The sequence below is a fragment of the Oryctolagus cuniculus genome, chromosome X (genome assembly GCF_051225735.1).
Source record: "Oryctolagus cuniculus isolate XC-2025 breed Fujian yellow rabbit chromosome X, ASM5122573v1, whole genome shotgun sequence".
Lineage (NCBI taxonomy): Eukaryota > Metazoa > Chordata > Mammalia > Lagomorpha > Leporidae > Oryctolagus > Oryctolagus cuniculus.
In genome coordinates this window covers 113371170-113391496 of record NC_142888.1, presented here as the reverse complement: position 1 = coordinate 113391496, position 20327 = coordinate 113371170, and the positions used below count along the sequence as shown (strand labels likewise).

Genomic DNA, 20327 nt, shown 5'->3' with positions numbered 1-20327 from the left:
CAATCACTAGGGACAGAAACCAGTCTATGTGGTGGGTGTTCTGGTGCAGTGGATTAAACTGATGCCTGGGAAGTCTGCAACCATACCAGAGTGCCAGTTCAAGTCCTGACTACTCCGCTTCCCATCCAGCTCCCTGCTGATGCATTTGGGAAGACAGCAGAAGTGCTTGCATCCTTGCCATGCATGTGGGAGACCCTGATGAAGTTCCTGGCTCCTGGCTTCAGCCTGGCTCAACCCTGGCTCTTGCAATCACATGGAAAGTAAACCAATGAATGAGGTCTCTTTAACACTGCCTTTCAAATAAATAAATCTTTAAAAAGAAAAGAAACCAACCTGAATTTCTGAAAAGAAAATCTTATAGCCCTTAAATAAACAATTTGTGGACTGGTAATAGGCAAATGTAAATAAAAAGTTAAAAAAATACAAAAATCTGTGCATAAGTCAAAAAGAATCATGAATTTTGTTTCTTCCTCTGCAATTGGAAAGTATAGTACCAATCATGAATTCTACACCCCAACAAAATAAATACCCACATGTGCTTTGACTGGAAAACACTGTATCTGAAGTGCTAAAGCTCCATTCATGGAAAACATACCTGGATCAGTCGCCGATACGATTGCACCAAAGAGTAGGCAATCTGTAAAGTAAAAATCTCCTGCAAGTTGTCCAGTCACTTTCATCAGTGTCACACAGCCATACATTATTGACCTGTTCAATAAACATACTCTTGACTTTAGAAAAAAATTAACTGGGTTAAAGAAGTTAGAATAAGAATTAAGAAGATGCAAGGAGGGTGCTTAGCTAAGTAGTTAAAATGCCCATGTCTCACAGAGGAGTGCCTAAATCAGATTCCTGGCTGGGAGGCAATAGGGATAACCCAAATAATTAGGTTCCTGTCATACCCTCCCTGGATGCTGTGGCCATGCAGGGAGTGAACCATGGACAGAAACACCCTCTTTCTGTCTCTTTTTCTCTGCATTTCAAATAAAAAATAAAAAATAATTTTTACAAGAAGAATAAAAAGATAGGTCTACTGTAGTATATACTTTCTGACTAATCTCAAATTTAATTCATGTCATTTAAGTATGGTATCACCAAAAAAGGCAATTAAAAAACAAATAAATAAATGTGGTAACACCCTGGCCTTAAGGAAAATTTACTGCAAAAACCCTTAGACACATTCAGAAATATGACATTTAATAGATCAAAAATGCATTATTTCAAAATTACATTTTGAAGTTTAAAATGTATTTTGAGCTTCAAATACTTACCCAATAACAAAACAAGAAATTGCTGTTCCAAGAAAGGCATATGCCAGAATAGATCCAAGGTTTCGAAAGAAATGTCTCTGACAAAAACAAAAAAAAAGTTACCCTATGTTAGAATATTCACCAATTTCTTGTAAAAGGTTTTCCATTTTAGTGTGTCATGCTAATACTATATGTATTATTCACTAGAAGAAACAAGAGAATTCTTACACAGGCATAAATTTCAGCATCTAAAAAGGATAAGGAGAGGGTAAGCGAGGAGACTCTGGAAACAACGGCCTTTTTCTGAAATGTTTAATATTCCTTAAAACCCATGAGTTTGGGGCTGGTGTTTTGGTGTAGCTGGTAAAGCTGTCACCTGCAACTCCAGCGTTCCATATGGGTGCCAATTCAAGTCCCAGCTATTCCACTTCCAATCCAGCTTCCTGCTAATGGCCTGGAAAAATAAATGGAAGATGGTACAAGTGTTTGGGACCCTGCCACCCAACGTGGGAGACATGGAAGAAGCTTCTAGATTCCAACTTCAGCATGGCCCACTCCTAGCCATTGCAGCCATCTGGGGAGTGAACCAGTGGATGCAAGATCCATCTCGCTCTAACTCTCACTTTCAAATAAATAAATAAAACTCCATGAGTTCAAAGGAAATGAAATACAAAAGCACTTACCCTTTTGAGACTATAACCTGCATAAAATATGATAGGAGGAAGTAGTATGTTGAAAAATACTTCCGGATCAAAAGTAACCTGTTAAAACAAAGAGTTATTTTAGATGAATCCCCTTAGAAGGCCTCATATTACATTATCAAATTATAATAAAGAAAAAAGATGAAATGTTACACTGGTCAAAGGCAAGAATATTAGTATGGTAACAATGTTTCATATAGGATAACTGTTGTTCTGATAATCTCAATAACAATAAATTATGAAATACTTTTCAACCACATAACAGAGATAGTATTGGAACAATCAATTAAGTCATATCTGTGGAAAGTACATTAAAATATTTAATAAAAATCTATAAAATAGGAGAAACCATGAACATATCTTTGCTTTAAACAAAAGAGAGCCAAAACTGGTGATTCTAAAATTTAGAAGCATGGCATTATCATTGGCAAGAGGAAATAGATTTGTTATATCAGTGATATCTCTAAAGTGTTGAACATCTCTAATTTGAAATTCCCAAATCTGAAATGTTCCAAAATTCAATACTTTTTGAGTGCCAACATGATGGCACAGGTAGAAAATTCCACCCCAGGAAACTTTGTTTCACGCATAAAATTATTTAAAATATGATATAAAATGAGCACCAGGCTTTGTGTATAAGGTATACATGAAACATACATGAATTTTATGTTTAGACTTGAGTTCCAGGATACCTTATAATGTCTATATAAATATTCCAAAATCCAAAATGCTTCTGGTCCCAAGAATTTCAGATAAAGGATACTCAACCTGTATAATATGGAGTTAAAAAAATTCTATAAAACCAGATTTCTAATCCTGAAAGCCCAACTCATTTTAAGACTTATTTGCTATAATAATGCAGATGCCCCCTTCTGCTCATAAGGCTGCAGTAGGATTTTACATAAACACAAAGATGCCACAATTACACATGCTAACATGTAGTTATTTAGCATTTTTAAGAAACTGGAATTTTCCACAAGTGGAGAGAGCTCTTGCAAGTAAATGTTAAGGTCATATGATATTTTAAAAGCATTAAAGATGGTCAGCAACACAATTTAGTAACTATAAAAGTCAAGTCCTGGGGCCAGCATTGTGGCATAGCGGGTTAAGCGGCCGCCTACAGTGCCAGCATCCCATAAGGGCACTAGTTCAAGTCCCAGCTGCTCCACTTCCAATCCAGCTCCTAGATAATGGACCTGGGAAATCAGTAGAAGATGCCCTAGGTACTTGGGCCCTTGGAGACCTGAATGAAGGTCCTGGCTCCTAGCTTCAGCATGGCCCAGCCTTGGCCATGAACCAATGAATGAAAGCTCTTTTTCTGCCTCTGCCTCTGCCTCTCCCTCTCTGTAACTCTGCCTTTCAAATAAATAAAACTTTAAAAAAAATGAATATAGGGGCCAGCACTGTGGCTTAGCAGGTTAAGTCTCGGCCTATGGAGCTGGTATCCCATATGGGCACCAGTTTATGAGTCCTGGTTGCTCCACTTCTAATCCAGCTCCCTGCTAATGTGCCTGGAAAAGCAGTGGAAGATATTCAAGTGCTTGATCCCCTGTACCCAAATGGGAGACCTGGAAGAAGCTCCTGGCTCCTGGCTTTGGATCGGCCCAGTTCTGGCCACTGCAGTCATTTGGAGAGTCAACAAGTGGATGGAAGATATCTTTCTCTCTGTCTCTACCTCTCTCTAACTCTAGCTTTCAAATAAATAAATGAATCTTAAAAATGAATATAATTAAGGCAAGAAAGAACTCAAAGAAATAAAAAATGTATGGAATGTTTCAGATATTACCAAATAAACTAAATGTGCTAAAGTACTATAAGGACCATCTGCACATTCAAATGTATATAAATTCTGCTTAACTCAATTCTGGTCACCATTTATTACAAATGTAAGTGATACAGAGTGAAACCAAAAGGGTTACAGCACTTATCCTCAAGGAGAAAATGAAATGTCCAGACATACACATTTCCTTACATTATTACATTTGTTAACCGAGGTTTAACTCCATTTAAAAAGACTAATTATTTAAAATATCATTTATTTGTTGTTCTTTTGAATCACTTGCTACCAGTTAACATACTTGAAAAAAAATCCAAAGATTCCCTTTAATATATAAAACTTACCTTTCTAAGCATCTCATTATCTTGAACATTATTAAGTTCATGGGAACTAATCTCTCCTTTCAGTGTATACTCATAAAATTTTCCACTAACGTTTACCAACAAGGTAGTTGGACTTGACTGCACTTCACAGCTCAGGGTAACATTATTTACATCGCTTGGAACATGAATGCCGTACCGAAGCACAAGGCCCACCAAAAGACCTGGAAATAAAAAAACAACATAAGCTCTTCTTGGGAACAGAGATCACTTCTTTTGTATCCCCCATCACCCCTCTGGATTCATAACAGAAAATCTCTGATGGTAGTCTCCTGTGGCCTCAAATCAATTTTTAAACCAAACACAGTTACAGTTTAAAGTATTACTAAATTCACATATACAAGAGCCCACTTCATATAATCAAGTACAATAGGAAGAAAAAAACATTCCTTAGGGTAACGACACAGATCACTGCATCTCTAGATCAATACAAATGATAAGGGAAGTGACAAAATGCCTTTGGGGCTGACATCGTGGCACAGAGGGTTAGGCTGTTACCTGTGATGCCAGCATCCCATATGGGTGCCAGTTCAAGTCCCAGCTGCTTCACTTCTAATCCAGCTTCCAGCTAATGCACCTGGGAAAGCAGCAGGAGATAGCCCAAGTATTTAGGGCCCTGCCACCCACATGGAAGACCCAAAGAAGCTCCTGGCTCTCTGCTTTGGCCCAGCCCAGCCCCAGCCATTGTGGCCATTTGAGAAGTAAACCAGTGAATGGAAAATCAATATATATATATATATATATATCCATCTCTCTCTCTAACTCTGCCTTTCAAATGAATAAATCAATCTTTTTTTAAAAAGAACAAATATCTTCAAATTATCTGTACAAAGAATATGCTCTAAGGCAGGGGTGGGGAGCATCTGGCTCATGTCATATAAGGCTCACAAAATCATTTGGTCTAGTCCTGCCATGGCATCCACAGGTGGCACTTGAAATCCAATGAATTTATAGCAGGGTAATTTTTAAGTTGATAATATTATATAGCCTGCAAATGATGTTATAATATCCAAATGGCCTTTGGCAGAAAAAAGTTTCCCCACCACCACCCCTGCTCTAAGGTGTCTCAACCTGACAGTTCAGCCATGTTAGAATTGTGTTTTTCTACCTAAATCCATCAATTCACAAAACTTAAACACATACACTGCCCAAGCTTATTCCCAAACAACATGGCTGGCCAAATAACACACACTTGACAATTGGAAAGTCAATATTTGTAGATTGACTGAGTTCTTCCATTACTGAAAGGCCAGATATTGCTTTTAAAATATCGGCTTCAAAATCAAAACACAGAATAGCAGTCCTGAATCTGGGGCTATGAGATCACTATATACCTAGGATTTTACCTGGATCATCCTATTGATATTCAAATATGCACAATGTTCAATGCACAATAAAGCTGTATTGATCAATCACAATTTTTTAATAACAGCTTGAGAAAATTCACATATCATAAACTTCACCTTTTTTAAATTGTACAACACCACGGTCTTCGGTATGTTCCCAAAGTTGTATATCAATCATTACTATCTTAATTTCAGGATATTTTAATTGCTACAAAAAGAAGGTGCAAACCTAACAGTCCATTCTCCAACCTCTCAGTCCTGTACCCCCAGCAACAACCAGTCTGCTTTCTTTCTCTATGGATTTTCCTATTCTGGACATTATATATAAATGGAATCCCGTAATATGCTGCCTTTTGTGTCTGACTCCTTGCACTTAGTACAATGTTTCCAAGGTTGATCCATGTTGTTGTATATATCAGAATCTCATTTTTATGGGCAAATAATATGCCTTCGTATGGATACATCTCAACAGCAAATTGAAGCCAAATTTCTGGAACTTTCCTTAACTCCAAGATGCACATCATATTACTAGCAACATTTTATCTTCCTATTGCCTTTCATTCTGACTAGCCAGCCATTCTTTTAATATGTGACTAGAGAACTATGCTAGGTAGGCCCCCAGGGTTCAGGACAAAAACAAGGTCTCTCCTGCAAGGAGTTTCCAATCCAGTCAGCAAAAATAGACCACATAAAAAATCATATTACAGCATATTTGTATAGAAGGCATTAGAAAAACAGAGAAGAAATACCTAACCAAGCCTGAGGTAGTGAGGCCAAAGGGGAATTTTTCCAGAGGTGTCAACTGAACAGGTAAGCAAAAGAGAAGAAAGGTTCTATTTCAGTTAGGGGAATAGCAGCACATATCCAGTTAACGAAGCAGGAGAGCACACAGCCCATCCAGGGAGTCAAAAGTAGTTTAGTATGGCAGGCTTCTAAACCGCAAAAGTTGATGTTAGGAAGATAGGCAAGAGCTGAATCATAAAAAGACTTTACATGTTGTGGAAGGGAGTTTTAACTTTATCCCAAAAGCAAAAGGGAATCATTAAAGTGTTCTAAGCAGCAGCTTTACATCAGATTTCTATTTTCAAAAAAGTAGTCTAGACTAGAGACAGTCTAAGAGGCCAGCTAGATGGCCAGCACAGGAGTTCAAGAAATAAGAGTTTAGGATTTAATCTACAACAAAAGTGACATAAAGAGAATACAGAAAAGGACTTTTAGAAGATACTAAATTTCAGAAATATTTGACGACACAGAATAGAATAGGGGTTAGGGAGATCAAAGACAGAGTCTTAATCAACTTGGTAATCAAGTGGAGAAGTTGGCCTGAACACCTAGGTGGACAGCAGGACCATTTATTGAAGTAAGGGATACAGGCAGAGTAACAGATTCACAGGCGGAAAGGCTCAGTTGAGTTTTGGACATGCTCAGTTCAATGTATCTGTGATGCATGCACAGTTGGAGTATGTGACATCTGAAGCTGGAAGAGATATATACTTTTGGAGATATATACTTTACAGTAATAAGACAGTGCAAGTCAGGTGCAGATGAGATCCCCTGTGGAGCAAAGAAAATGGAAAGACGACTATAGATACAGACCTGGGATTTTATTCATTAATAGCCAACATTAAGGGGCTGCTAGAGGGGGAGGGACTAATGGAGACCAAGAAGGGAAAGCTGCTGGAGTAGGAAGAAAAGAGAAGCCAGTTGGTGGCAAAGAATTCAGGAATAAAGGGAAAATTTTCTTTTGATGAAGAGCAAATGATGAAAACTATCAAACACTGTAGCAAAGTCAAGTGAAGCACATATTAGAAGTATCCATCAGGTTTGGAAACAAGGAGGTGATGAGTGACCTTGATAATGGCAGTTTTATTGGAGTAGTAAGGATAGAAGCCAGACCACAGGGTATAAGAGCAGTAGTTGGCCAGGAGTGGAAGAGGGAGCAGGAAGGGATGAGGGGTTCTTTTAGTTAACTCATAGTCACATATACGGCTTAGTATGGGGCCTACACTGTGGTGCAGTAGGTTAAGCCACCACTTGCAACACAGTCATCCCATATCTGAGAACCAGTTCAAGTCTCCACTGTTCTGCCTCTGATCCAGCTCCTGCTACTACTGCTAATGCAACTAAGAAGCCAGCAGATGATGGCCCAAGTACTTGGACTCCACCACTCATGTGGGAGACCCAGATGGAGTTCTTAGCTCCTGGCTTCAGGTCTGGTCCAGACTTGGCTGTAGTGGTCATTTGGGTAGTTAGCCAGTGGATAGAAGATTGATCTCTCTCTCACCCTTGTTTATTTATTTGTTTCAAATAAATAATCTTTTTTTTTAAAGAAGCTCAGAAGTTGTCCCCTTATATTTGCATGTAAATATCACAGATAAGCTACAACAGATACTAACATCAGCAGCATATTTTTCGAAGGATTATTTATTTGAAAGTCAGAGTTACAGAGAGCGAGGGAGAGACAGTGAGAGAAAGAGCTTCAATCTATTGGTTCACTCCCCAAATGGCCACAAAAGCCAGGGCTGGGCCAGGCCAAAGTCAAGAGTGTGGAACTCTATCCAGGTATCCCACATGGGTAGCAGGGTCCCAAACACTTGGGCCATCTTGCACTGCTTTCCTAGGCATGTTAGCAGGGAGCTGGCTAGGAAGCTGATCAACCAGGATCCAAACCAGAGCTCATATGGGATTCTGGCATCTCTGTGCCACAGTGCCCGGCCATAAATTCTTCTCATGTCTCCAAGCACAACTGTGCAAGGAACCGTATCCACTGGTTCTACTGCATGCTCAACCGTATGCTAAAATATCACCAGGTGCCCTGAGGAGGATCAGCACTTGGTCAGCTTTGAAACATACCCTTTGGCAGACAGAACAGTATGGGCGATAATTACTGAGGCTGGGGAAAAAAAATCAAGATCCTTTTATGATGGCCATAGGCATGTGAAAAATTTAAATTTGTTTGAAAAAAGTTGACAGATCAAGTTAATATGGGTTCCTTAAAGGTCAAATTCTGGGGATGGTGCTGTGGCATAGAGGGCAATGCCACTGCCTACAGTGCTAGCATCCCATATGGGCACCATTTCGAGTCCTGACTGTTCCACTTCCAATCCAGCTCTCTGCTATGGTCTGGGAAAGCAGCGGAAGACGCCCCAAGTCCTTGAGCCCCTACACCCATGTGGAAGACCCAGAAGAAGCTCCAGGCTCCTGGCTTCAGAGAGGCCCAGCTCCAGCCTTTGTGGCCATTTGGGGAATGAACTAATGGATGGAAGACCTCTCTCTCTCTCCCTTCCTCCCTACCTCCCTTCCCCCTGCTCCAACTCTGCCTTTCAATTAAACAAATAAATCAAAAAGAAAGAAAAAAGCTGCTGTTCAGAAGATAGTTAAAAAATACATTTAAAAAAAAGGTCAAATTCTAATCATGGAGTTAAAGTGATTCTCAGTACAGAGAAAGCACACACAAAAAAGTGTGTGTTAAAAGTCTTTGTTAAGATAAGGCAGAAACTTCTAGACAGAGGCACAAAAAATACTGACATTATAAAATTTAAAATTACCACTAACAGGCAACAAGAAACACAACCACAAAGAGATATCTTTCACTCAAACAGAGAAGCCCTACTCCTCCTACACATTCCTGACCCACTTGTACTGGAAACCCTCCCAGTGAATGAAACTCAGAATCACCCAAGGCCCCACCATTGCAAGACTCTGTTAGGAGAAATTGGTATTCTTATGGATTCTAGCCCATTCTTCAAGCCCAGAGCACCTGACACCTCTGACAGTCAAAAGAAATCACTGCCGAATCAAGTATGGCCAAAACTGGTAAAAAAAAAAAAAAAAAAAAAAAAAAAGAATTCTACAGATTAAAAGAGTGTGTATAAACATATTTACTACTTGCTAAGAAAAAAGGTGCCATAGATTTTGTGTTAAAACCTAATGTAGGGGCAGGTGTTGTGGCACAGCAAATAAAGCTGCCACCTGCGGTGCCTGCATCCCATACGGCTGCTGGTTTGAGTCCTGGCTGCTCCACTTCCGATCCAGTTCGCTGCTAATATGTCTGGGAAAGCAGTTGAAGGTGGCCCTAGTCCTTGGGCCCCTGCACCCATGTGGGAGACCTGGAAGAAGCTCCTGGCTCCTGGTTTTGGCCTGGCCCAGCTCTGGCAGTTGCAGGAGTAATAAGCAGTAACATTGGGGAGTATACTAGCAGATGGAAGATATCTCTCTCTGTAACTCTGCTTAAAAAAACGGGGGGGGGGGGTGGGTAACATAACTTAAGACAGCCAAGAAACTCAAGGCTTTTGCTGACCTCTGATAGTTTTACATGCAATTATGCATCTCTTTGTATCTTAGCGCATTCTCAACAGTGGCTCTTCCAACCTTTATTCTCCTTCTCAGGTCCCCAGTCCCACTTCCTACTTCTATGAGATGCGAAGAGCCACTGACATTAGCTACGTCCACTCCAAGCCTATGTCAATACAAACTTTTATCTTCAGCCTCCCTCTCAGGAAAGAGAAACCTCCTTTCCAAAGGAACCCCTTCACCAGGACCATAGCCAATTACCATCCTGATTGGTTTGTATAGATTATTCGATCCTTATCACCTCTTGACATATTTATCCTTGTCACAGTCCCTGCATCCTCATCTGTAAAATGGGGATAACGGACTTGCCTCACACTATTTTTCATCAAGTGACAAAGCCAGAATTGTAATTTAAATCTTCCAATTCCTAAACCTCTACAAATTTCTAATCACCTCCTTACTGTCACCTCACCATTCTCCAGTGGTTCTCTGGAGAACCACCATGGCTTAGGTCACCACTCTCTCACAGCCTTCCAAGCCACCTTTAAATCCCGCCCCCAAAGATATAACTATTACCTCATATATGTGATACTACAAGGTTGAGTGTAGCGCAGTATCAGAGGGAAAAAGCACAAGTTGTTAGACAAACGCATGAATTCTGCCTACACCAAGTTCAAGTTTGTGCTCTTAGGGCAGTTAACCTCTCACTGAACTTCAGCTTCCTCATATGCAGTGATGATAATATTAATTCACTTTGTCTTTATAGTTAAGCTTTATCTCTTCAACAGGAAGCAATGTACTTGAAGGGGCTAAAAAAAAAAAAAAAAAAAAAAAAAAAAAAAACAGGCCTTTTGAGCCAGAATGACTGTGTTTGAATCCTGGCTCAATACTTATAAGTGACTTTAGGCAGGTCACTTATTCTCTGTGAGCCTCAATTTCCTCATATGTAAAATGAGAAAGATAATAGTCCCTGTCTTCCCAAGGTTGTTTAGAGGTTTAAGTGAAATGATATTGGCTGTGTGCCTAACACCTTGTCTAACAGATTACAATGCTCAATACATATTAAGTCACTAGTCACTAGATTATATATGCTTTGTGAGCAAAGACTATGGCTCACACCTGTATTTTCCATCAGATCTTACACAAAATAAATGTTTATTGATGAATCACATGAGTTAAGCCTAGGACCTTGAATGCCTTAAGTGTAAGGCAAAAAAAATATTCCGTCTTTTATACTATCTGTAATCACACTGCAGTGAGTGATCACTTTTCAGGCTTAATTAACTACCTCGACAATTTTTACTAACAGTGACTCACTTTTAAGCTTCTTAAGAAAGCTAGACCAAGGAACAAAATACGTGGGCGCCTTGAGATTGTGTGTTTGCAACCAGAGCAATTAGTCCACATTACAATCTAGAAACTGACCACACTGGCAATTTAAACTGTTTTTTTTTTCCCCTACCCTTGTTTCTCAAAATGATAAAGCAAAGGCTTGTTTCAAATAGCATTTTCCTTGGATTTAAGTAGCTAAGCCTACACCACAGGAATAAGATCACCTGTGGGCTGAATGCTGGAGGTGGAGGCATTCCCTTTACACCTAGAAGCCAAGCTGAAAAATAAAGATCTTAAAATAATATAGTGGGGGCTGGCGTTGTGGCACAGCGAGTAAAGCCACTTTTTGTGATGCTGGCATCCCCTATGGGCGCCAGTTTGTGTCCTGGCTGCTCCACTAATGATCCAGCTCCCTGTTGATGTGCTTTGGGAAAGCAGCGGAAAATAGCCCAAGTCCTTGGGCCCCTGCACCCACGTGGGGGACCCGGAAGAAGTCTCTGGCTCCTAGCTTCTACCAGCCCTGGTTGTTGCAGTAATTTGGGGAGTAAACCAGCAGATGGAAGATCTCTCTGTCTCTCCCTCTCTCTCTGTAACTCTGCATTTCAAATAAATAAATAAATCTAAGAAATGTAGTAACACAATAGCTATGATGGTGCAAGAGTCATTAGAAAAGGTAAATGAGAGTAATTAGGGTTAGAAAGCTTCAACTTCTTTAGTATTTAAAATACTTCGGCCCAATCCTATTTAGTCTCCTAGAACTGCATTTGGGAGTTACTTAAGGGGCTGTTTAACCCACATTGCCCAGACAGAGAAAATGGGAAGGCTAAATAATGTCAACTTAATCCCAGATTTGACTCTCAGATTAACACTCTTGTACTATATATATTCCATATTGGATACTTTTGCTTTGCCTTCAGAAAATATTAATACTAAGGCACTCTATCACTTTTATCAACTTAGAAACTTCCAGAAATACAATCAGTAAGCCTACTTTTCCACTTTAGCCCAAGACTTAGATGAGGTTAACAGTATCAGCTACCCAAGAGCAAATATTTTCAGAGCAATTCAAAGTACCTATCTGATATTTTAAAATAACACTATCTTGGGGCAGGTGTTGTACAAGGAGTTAAGTAACTGCTTGGGACAACAGCATCCCATATCAGTGTTTGGTTAGAGTCCAGCTACTCTGTGCTTCCAATCCAGCTTCCTACTAATGCACCTGGGAGGCAAAGGATGATAGCCCAAGGGCTTGGTTTCCAGCCACCCATGTGGGAGACTGCATGGAGTTCCTGGCTTCAGCCTAGCTAGCCCTGGCTGCTGCAGGCATTTGGGGGAATGAGCGAGTGAACCAAGACCTCTATCTCTCCGTCTCTGTCACTCTGCCTTTCAAATACATGAATGTCTTTAAAAACACGTTTGCCTTTTACTTTATAAAACTGAACAATTAAAAGAACTGTCCTGAGATTAAACCAAGACAAAGCAATAGCAATAATATTAACAACACAGCTAGCATTTATTGAACTTTGGAATTAAGCACTAGGCTAAAAACATTGCTTTCTCACCATAATCCTACTATCATTATCCCCAATATACGAATACAGATGAGGTTAAAAGGGGGAAGGACATTACTTAAAATCACAGTGGGACAGGAATTCAAGCTTGATTTAAAGCAAGGTTCTGCAAACTATACCCCTTGGTCTGTTTTTGTATGGCCCAAGAGCTAAGAATGGATTTCATTATGCTAAAGGTTAAAAGAAAATGCAACAGAGACACAGAGATCTATGTGACCTGAAGAGTCAACAATCTTTACTATCTAGCTGTTTACAAAAAAAAAATTACCAACTTGTGGTCTAAAGCTTCGTACCTTTAACTACCATGTCATATCTCTATTTGGAAAGAGGTATCAGTGATCAGTTCCTTGTTTAACACTGAAATACTCACTTGACACTCATCTAAATATAAGAAGCCATTATTTTCTGTATGTGTATACACACAAACACACACACACATTTCTTCAAGTTCATTGAAGGCAAGGGTCTTATACCTCTTTATAGTTTTGGTGCATTAGGCTAATTGTTAAGGATAGCAAATAAATCACATACTGTTATATAGAGAAATGCTTATCTGTTTGCCATTAGGGGCCCTGCAAATGAAATGCAAAATAACTGAAATACAAAAACCACCTAACATATTTAAAAACAAAGAATCCCAGTGAGCAAATATTTCACATACAGGCTTAGAATTCTATTAAAGTAATGAAATCAAAGAAATAAGGCCAAGTATGTGCATTTTCCTGAGGTACACAACCACCTTTCTGTGTTATCCTTGGGATGAATACTCTAGAAGTCTGGATTTACTGGAAAAGTGTTGGAGGGGAGGGTGTTGCATGGAGCAATGTCTTTTGTGCCAAGCTTCCTGTACCTATCTGCAGATCTGAGGGCCAAATCTCAACACACTCATCAGTTTAAGACTGTTCTGAATAAAGATAATCTTAACACCTGGGACTGCACAGACAGGATTGTCTGCTGTCATCTCTTCAGTTGCAGCCTCACAGCCAGATTCAAATGGTCAGCAGTATATAGCTTCTTTTTCCCTTGACGCCCTAGCAGCACTCAAAACGCCTCCAAGCCAATCGTTTGATTTCCTCTTCTCATCTCCCCTTGTTGCCAAAAAAAAACAAAAATAAATACGTACCTCAAAAAGAAGGCACACTGAGACATAAGAACCAAAGCCATTTATTTGGCAATCGGTCAATAACCTCATGTCAACAACAAGTCACCCACACTGCATGTATGTAGTGTTTGTAATTGCTGCTTCGGTGAACTGTCCTGATCATCATGTAGTACACCACTCTGCTGGAAGAACCTTAACTCTTCCCCACCCTCACTTCTGTACGCCTGAATTGGAAGGGTCAACCATTCTCCCTGTGACAGATATTACAGGCATAGTACGAGAAACCAGGACATTATAAATAAAGCCCTAAGCCTTCTAGAGCCTATTTCACGCTCAGATTGTCACTTGGGCTCCACAACGGAAAGGTTTTCGTTTGTAACCTCGAAAGGACAGGGCGTAGCAAGAGCTAAGTGATGAGGAAAGGTCGACTCTGGCTCCAACAGAAGGCCAGGCCAGATCCTGGGCAGCAGAGACACCGCCGCAGCTTCCCTGAACCTTCCACAAACTGCCACCCGGGAGAAATAGATGCCAACGATGCCTTCCCCTCCCCCAGCCCCCAGCCCAACCAGAGACACCGCACCCACTCCCTTCCCATCCTCAGCCAGTATCCCCAGCTCGGTAGCCAGAGAAAAGGGGGGGAGGGTGCTAAGGAGAAAGGGGGTGGGGTCGGAGGAGAAAAAGGTGTGGAGAGGCAGAGAAAATGGTGAATGAGGCTTAAGAGGAAAGGGGGTGAGGCAGAGAAACGGGGGGCGTAGCAGAAAAAAGGGAGTGAGGTAGAGAAATGGATGGGAGGGCGGGATGTCGAGGCAGAAAATGGAAGGAATTATAAGGGAAGGTGAATACAGGCCGAGCAGGGCCAGGAGAGGAGACAAGCGAGGCAGTCGGGGGGCGGGGTGGGGGGGACGGTGGGGGAAAGGACAGGAGTTAAGGCACTTGCCATAAATCATAGCCAGGCCAGTTTCGTGCAGGAAGCGGGCCCGGCGGTGCTTGAAGAGCCAGATTGTGAGAATGGTGAGGGTGAGCAGCAGGATGAAGATGAGTAGGTTGGCGCTGTCCTGCCGGTGGCTCTCTTCAGCTTGTTTCTCGGACACTATCTCCTCGTCCATGGCTCTCGCCGCTCGGCCAGAGCCGTCTGAAGCCCCGGCCCAGCCAAAGACGCCCACTGCGAGGAGCAACCAGAGGGGCCGCATGAGCCGGCGAGTCCTGAGACCGCCGCCAACGCCGCGACGGAGGGGCGCCCGCCGCCAGCCGCGTCCAGCCATCTCTCCCCCCGCCCCCCGCCCCACTCCTCACCGGCAACCGCCCGCGGTCGGACCACTCCCCGAGGGCTCACGGGAAAGGGGCGGGGCCCGAGGGAAAGCCGTCGGAGCGCGCGCCGCCACCGCCGCTACCGCGGCCGCCGCCCTTAAAGGCGCCGCGGCACCCCAGCTCCCTGTTTCCAATTCCTTTGCCCTTCTGCCTGCGGACGAGCACGCTCGGTGCTGCCGGCAATTGGAAGGCTGTCAAATTGTAGCCCACTCCTTTCGGCCAAGGAAACATTGGTTCAGTGTAACCAAGCAGAGGCAGGCTGAGTTCTACTTTGACCGTAGTCTTAGAGCTCTCGAGGGAATCGATCTTTTATAACCCATCTGAATATTGTCCCCCAGTGTCACTTAACAGGTTAAGAAGTTGTCCCCTTGGGAATGGCTTCAATCTCCATCTCTGGAGTTTAAATCGTATTCTGCTTGTTCTGTTCTCCTTGGAAAAAAAAACAACACGGTAGCTCATAAAATAATTGACTCAAAGTGTGTGTGTCTGTGTGTGTATTCGGTTTTCTTTACATGCAAAAAGTTGATATAAATAATCTCTCAAGCTAGGAACCTACACAGATAAATTCATTAACCTCGCAAAAAAATTCGATCGCTTTGTGCCCAGGTTTACCGAAGTTCAGAAACACTCCACCCTCTCTCCCAAAGAAGCAGTCTTTGGTGGTGTGGTGGGTTTCTCACTTCCCTCTAAATTCTTTCTACTCCTCTTTAGAAGTTCCCAGCGGAGACTTCACACTTAACCCCTCTCTTTCTCAAGGAATATTTTCTTGTTCTCAATCTGTTTCTCAATGAGAATTTTCACAGTTCTCACCTCCTTACTCTAGCTTTGTCTTTGAGAACAGTGGATTCCTCTTTTTTCCATGCTTTTAAAAATCACTCCTTGTATGCGTGGGCTCTCTTTGCTTTCTCTAGACTTTATTTCTCCATGAATGAGTTACAAATGTCAACTCCTAGCCTGCCACTCTCCCAGCAGGTCTCTACCTGTTGGATACTGATCGTATCTTGCCCAGACACCTACTAAAACTAAAAATGTTTTGAAATAGCTCTTTCACACTTTATATATATATATATGTATATATATATATATATATATACACACACACACACATATTCTTTCTGGGGCTTGCACTGTGGCATAGTGGGTTAAGCTGCTCCCTGCAGTGCCAGCATCCCATATGGGTGCCAGTTCGGGTCCTGGCTGCTCCACTTCCATTCCAGCTCTCTGCTATGGCCTGGAGAAGCAGTAGAGGATGGTCCAAGTCCTTGGGCCCCTGCACTCGCGTGGGAGACCCAGAAGAACCTCCTGGCTCCTGACTACGGAGCAGCTCAGCTCTGGCCATTACAGCCATTTGAGGAGTGAACCAGCGGATGAAAGACCTCTCCCTCTCTGCCTCTCTGTAATTCTGCCTTTCAAATAATAAATAAATAAATCTTAAATATATAATTTCTTTCACCCTTAAAATATATATATATACTTTCTCTCTCTCTCTCTTTCTCTCTCTCTCTCTATATATACTTTCTCAATCTTTGTACTATCAGAGGTACTACTACTAATCCCATTTCTGTCATTCTGATTAGAACTCAAGATTCTCAAATGTTTTCATCTCATAGTCATATAAGCTCCCTTTTACAACAAGAATGCCCAGGCCACTTCAAGCTGCTGCAGTATGGATTCATACCCCTCCCAACTAACCAGCTCTTTAGACTCTGTAACAGTGGTAGGATTAAAAAAAAAAAAAAGCTCTAAAATGGTGTTTAACTCCCAGTCCTGTCCCTGTCATGTGAGTAACTGCCCTAGACCACGGACTGTCACTGTGTGCTCATTCTCTCCTATTACTACCTGGATCCATGTCTTTCCAAGAATATCCATGGATGCCTGCCCTCTACACCCTGACCCTAGCCTAACCACACTTTTCCTGTTCACACAGGGGTAGGCATTCTAAAGGCAAGAAACCCAGTTAAGCATCCTTTGCCGGTTTCCTGCTGTCCCCTTCTCCCCGGAATATTGTGGTCACCCCAAAAGACCTACCTAATGAGTTTAATCCTTTCTTGCAGTGTAATCACTCATTCCAAGGCTGTTTCAGCAACACAGAACTACTTTCCACTCCCACAGCCTATGGAACTTGAAACAAAACTGTTAGATTGCTTCTCTGACCACAGTTAAAGGAGCACCTTTAAGCCAAGAATGTGGCCCCAGCAACTTAGTCTGCGCTGGTAACCATCTCTTTATATCAAAGTTCCAGGAAGAATGTTGAGATGGCAATCACTCTACCAGGCAGCCAATCCTGCAAGCTTTCAGCTCCTTCTAGAATGTACTTCTCTGTGGACACTTCTGACTCCCACCTCCCTGTTTCTCCTCTCACCCATGCCCTTCTTGAGCACATGTCCCCTGGAATGCCCTCTTTTGTAAGCAAACCACCCAAGTCTCAGCTGCCGGAATTGATGGCCCCTCCACCTCCTTCTTTTACTGGAACCTGAATGTCTCCCAGGATTCACATCTTCTGAAGCTGTTTCATGTGGAGGCTGTTCATTTCATCCCAACCTCACTCCCACACACACAGACGTGCAATTCACACCCAGTATCATATGGCCTGAAGGAGTTGGCACTTTGCTCACTCCCCATTTTTAAAAAGATTTCTTTATTTATTTGAAAAGCAGAGGCAGAGAGAGAGAGAGAGAGAGAGAGAGAGAGAGAGACAGGTCTTCCATCTGCTGGTTCACCCTCCAGATGGCTGTAACAGCCGGAACTGTTCTGATCCAAAGCCAGCAGCCAGGGGCTCCTTCCGGGTCTCCCACGTGGGTGCAGGGGCCCAGGGACTTGGGCCATCTTCTACTGCTTTCCCAGGCCATAGCAGAGAGCTGGATCAGAAGTGGAGTAGCTGGGACTCCAACCGGCACCTATAGGGGATGCCACCACTGCAGGCAAAGGCTTTACCCACTAAGCCATAGCACTGGCCCCTCCCCATTGTTCTAATCCATTACTTCTCCCCCCTTCATTAAGGACCTAACAGCTTCTCTCCCCTCCTTGCTGTTGTCATTTACTGATTTCCTAGTGTGGCCCACACATTCACAGATTATTTATGCATCTGATTCCCAGACTACCCCCTCCCTCCCAGCCCTGCAATCAGATCATCCTGAGCAAATGCAATGTTAATATACAGAACTCACCAGCAAATTCCAGTTTTGCCTCCTTTTTCACCAGGAAAATCCTACCCTGCAGCTTTTTCATTAGGAAAATCACAAGGCATTCTGGGGAAATCCTACTTGAAGCTTTTTCATTAGGAAAATGCTACCTTGCAATCTACTTAAACACCCGACACCCCTCTAGCTTCCTGCTGCCTTCCAGGATGTGCCTCACAAAACTTTCCAGGATACCGTCAGGCTAAGTTAGGAGCCAATAGGGCTCCATGAGCCCCCTGAGCAGGTCTCTAGCCCACCCTCCAGGGTGTATTTTCATGTTAGATTTTTAAGTTTGTTATTTCAGGTCATGAGCACCTTGAGGGCAAAGACTAGGTGTCACTTATTTCTGTACTGACAGCACCTAGCACAAGGCCTAACCAAAAGAGGTACTCAGTGTAACATACACAGGAACTTCAAAAAGTTTATGGAAAATGGAATTAAAGGATAAGCTTATTGGGGTGCAAAAATTGAAATTCACACATGGCTTTTTTTCACAATATATATTTTTCATGAGCTTTCTGAAGATTTTTCATATGCAGGGATTTAAAAATACTTTTTTGGGGCCAGCACTATGGTATAGCATGTAAAGCTGCCGTTTGCAGTGTGGGCATCCCATATGGGTGCTGATTCGAGTCCCGGCTGCTCCACTTCCAATCCAGCTCTCTCCTATGGCCTGGGAAAGCAGTAGAAGATGGCCCAAGTCCTTGTGATGTAGGCAAGCATACAGCATAAAATTGATTAGGCTTGTGAGCTGGAAGACCACGCTTTCATCATGCCCCCTGTGTGATCTCATGCCCCTATTTGACCCCACTTGTGCACCCACCTGTGGATCAGACTTATTAACCACTCCCGTTTGGAAGTAAAGACCTGAAACACGATGGGCCTGGCCCTTTTCCCATTTTTTCACTTTGCCCTTCTTTTTCTTTCCCTGTTCTTGATCCCCTTGCTGCCCCCACGCCTTCAGGGTGTGTGGCCTTTGGGCCACCAGCTCCATGCTTCCTGGCCTGCATGCTCCTCCACAGGGCTGGCTTTTAGCCTACTCTCTGCTCCGTAGGAATCCAGATTTCCCTTTCTCTTTTAGATAGAGTCCTCACTCTCCTATGCATTTTTCTCACTGAATAAATAGCTTAAAACTTAACATGCTGCCTGGTTTATTTGTGCCAGTATTCAGGATTCTTCTCTGAATGTGTGGCAAGAGCCCACATGGCTTATTAATATTAATATATTAATAAACAAATCAGTAACACTTGGACCCCTGCACCCATGTCAGAGTCCCGGAAGAAGCTCCTGCCTCCTAGCTTCAGAGCGGCCCAACTCCGGCCATTTCAGCTATTTTGGGGCATGAACCAGCAGATGGAAGCTCTCTCTCATCTCTCTCTCTCTGGCTCCACCTCTCTGTAACTCTTACTTTCAAATAAATAAATAAATCTTTAAAATATTTTGCATCTAAATAAGCTAATCTTTTAATTCCACTTTCATGAGCTGTTTGAACTAGCCTCATATCTGTGCATCAGCAAATGTTTCTTAAATATAATTCAGTGCCGAGAAAATCTCCAGGTTGTAGACAATACTAAATCCCCCTATGTATACAGGTTCAATCAAGGATAAACTGAAAGAGGGCTTTGCAGTACTTGGTACATAGTAAGTGCCCAAGTAAATAGCTGATAACTGAGTAAAGTGGATAAGTTTAGTCTACACGGTCCTTGATTCATTGGAGGTGCTTGCTAAACACTGAATTAACTAATTCACTTCTTGAGGGAAAGGCTGGAAAGCTAGGCTGAATTCATACTGTGGAAGGTCTCCATACTATGCAAATTCTAACTTAATCATTTCCCTGATCAAAAACTTCCCCAATGTCAATTTGGCAGCAGAAAGATGGTAAATGAAGTGCAGAGAGATGAACAACAGGAGGCCAGTTAGGAGATTAGAAAAGCAGTCTTGTTGAAAAGTAGTGAGGCCTCAATTTAGCAGGTATGGTAGGAATGGAAATGGGATAAGGAATTCAGGAGACAATGCAGAGGTAGGATTACCTGTCTTCACAATGATTAGGTGCATGGGTGGGAAGTGCTTGAGGAGGAATTGAAAGAT

The 20327-nt window shown here is 42.2% G+C and overlaps 1 protein-coding gene across 2 annotated transcripts in view; it reads right to left on the bottom strand.

Annotated features, from left to right (window-relative positions):
• Nucleotides 1–15039, bottom strand: part of SLC9A6 (solute carrier family 9 member A6) — a 59532-nt gene extending 44493 nt beyond the window's left edge. For both annotated transcript variants that reach the window (XM_089324166.1, XM_089324167.1), the window contains exons 1-5: nt 14690–15039; nt 4073–4272; nt 1934–2011; nt 1272–1348; nt 596–708 (exon numbers count right to left, since the gene is read on the bottom strand). In XM_089324166.1, coding sequence (XP_089180292.1) covers nt 596–708; nt 1272–1348; nt 1934–2011; nt 4073–4272; nt 14690–15014 — 793 coding nt within the window. In that variant the 5' untranslated portion in view covers nt 15015–15039. The remainder of the gene's footprint in view (nt 1–595; nt 709–1271; nt 1349–1933; nt 2012–4072; nt 4273–14689) is intronic.
• Between the last annotated feature and the right edge of the window lie 5288 nt (nt 15040–20327).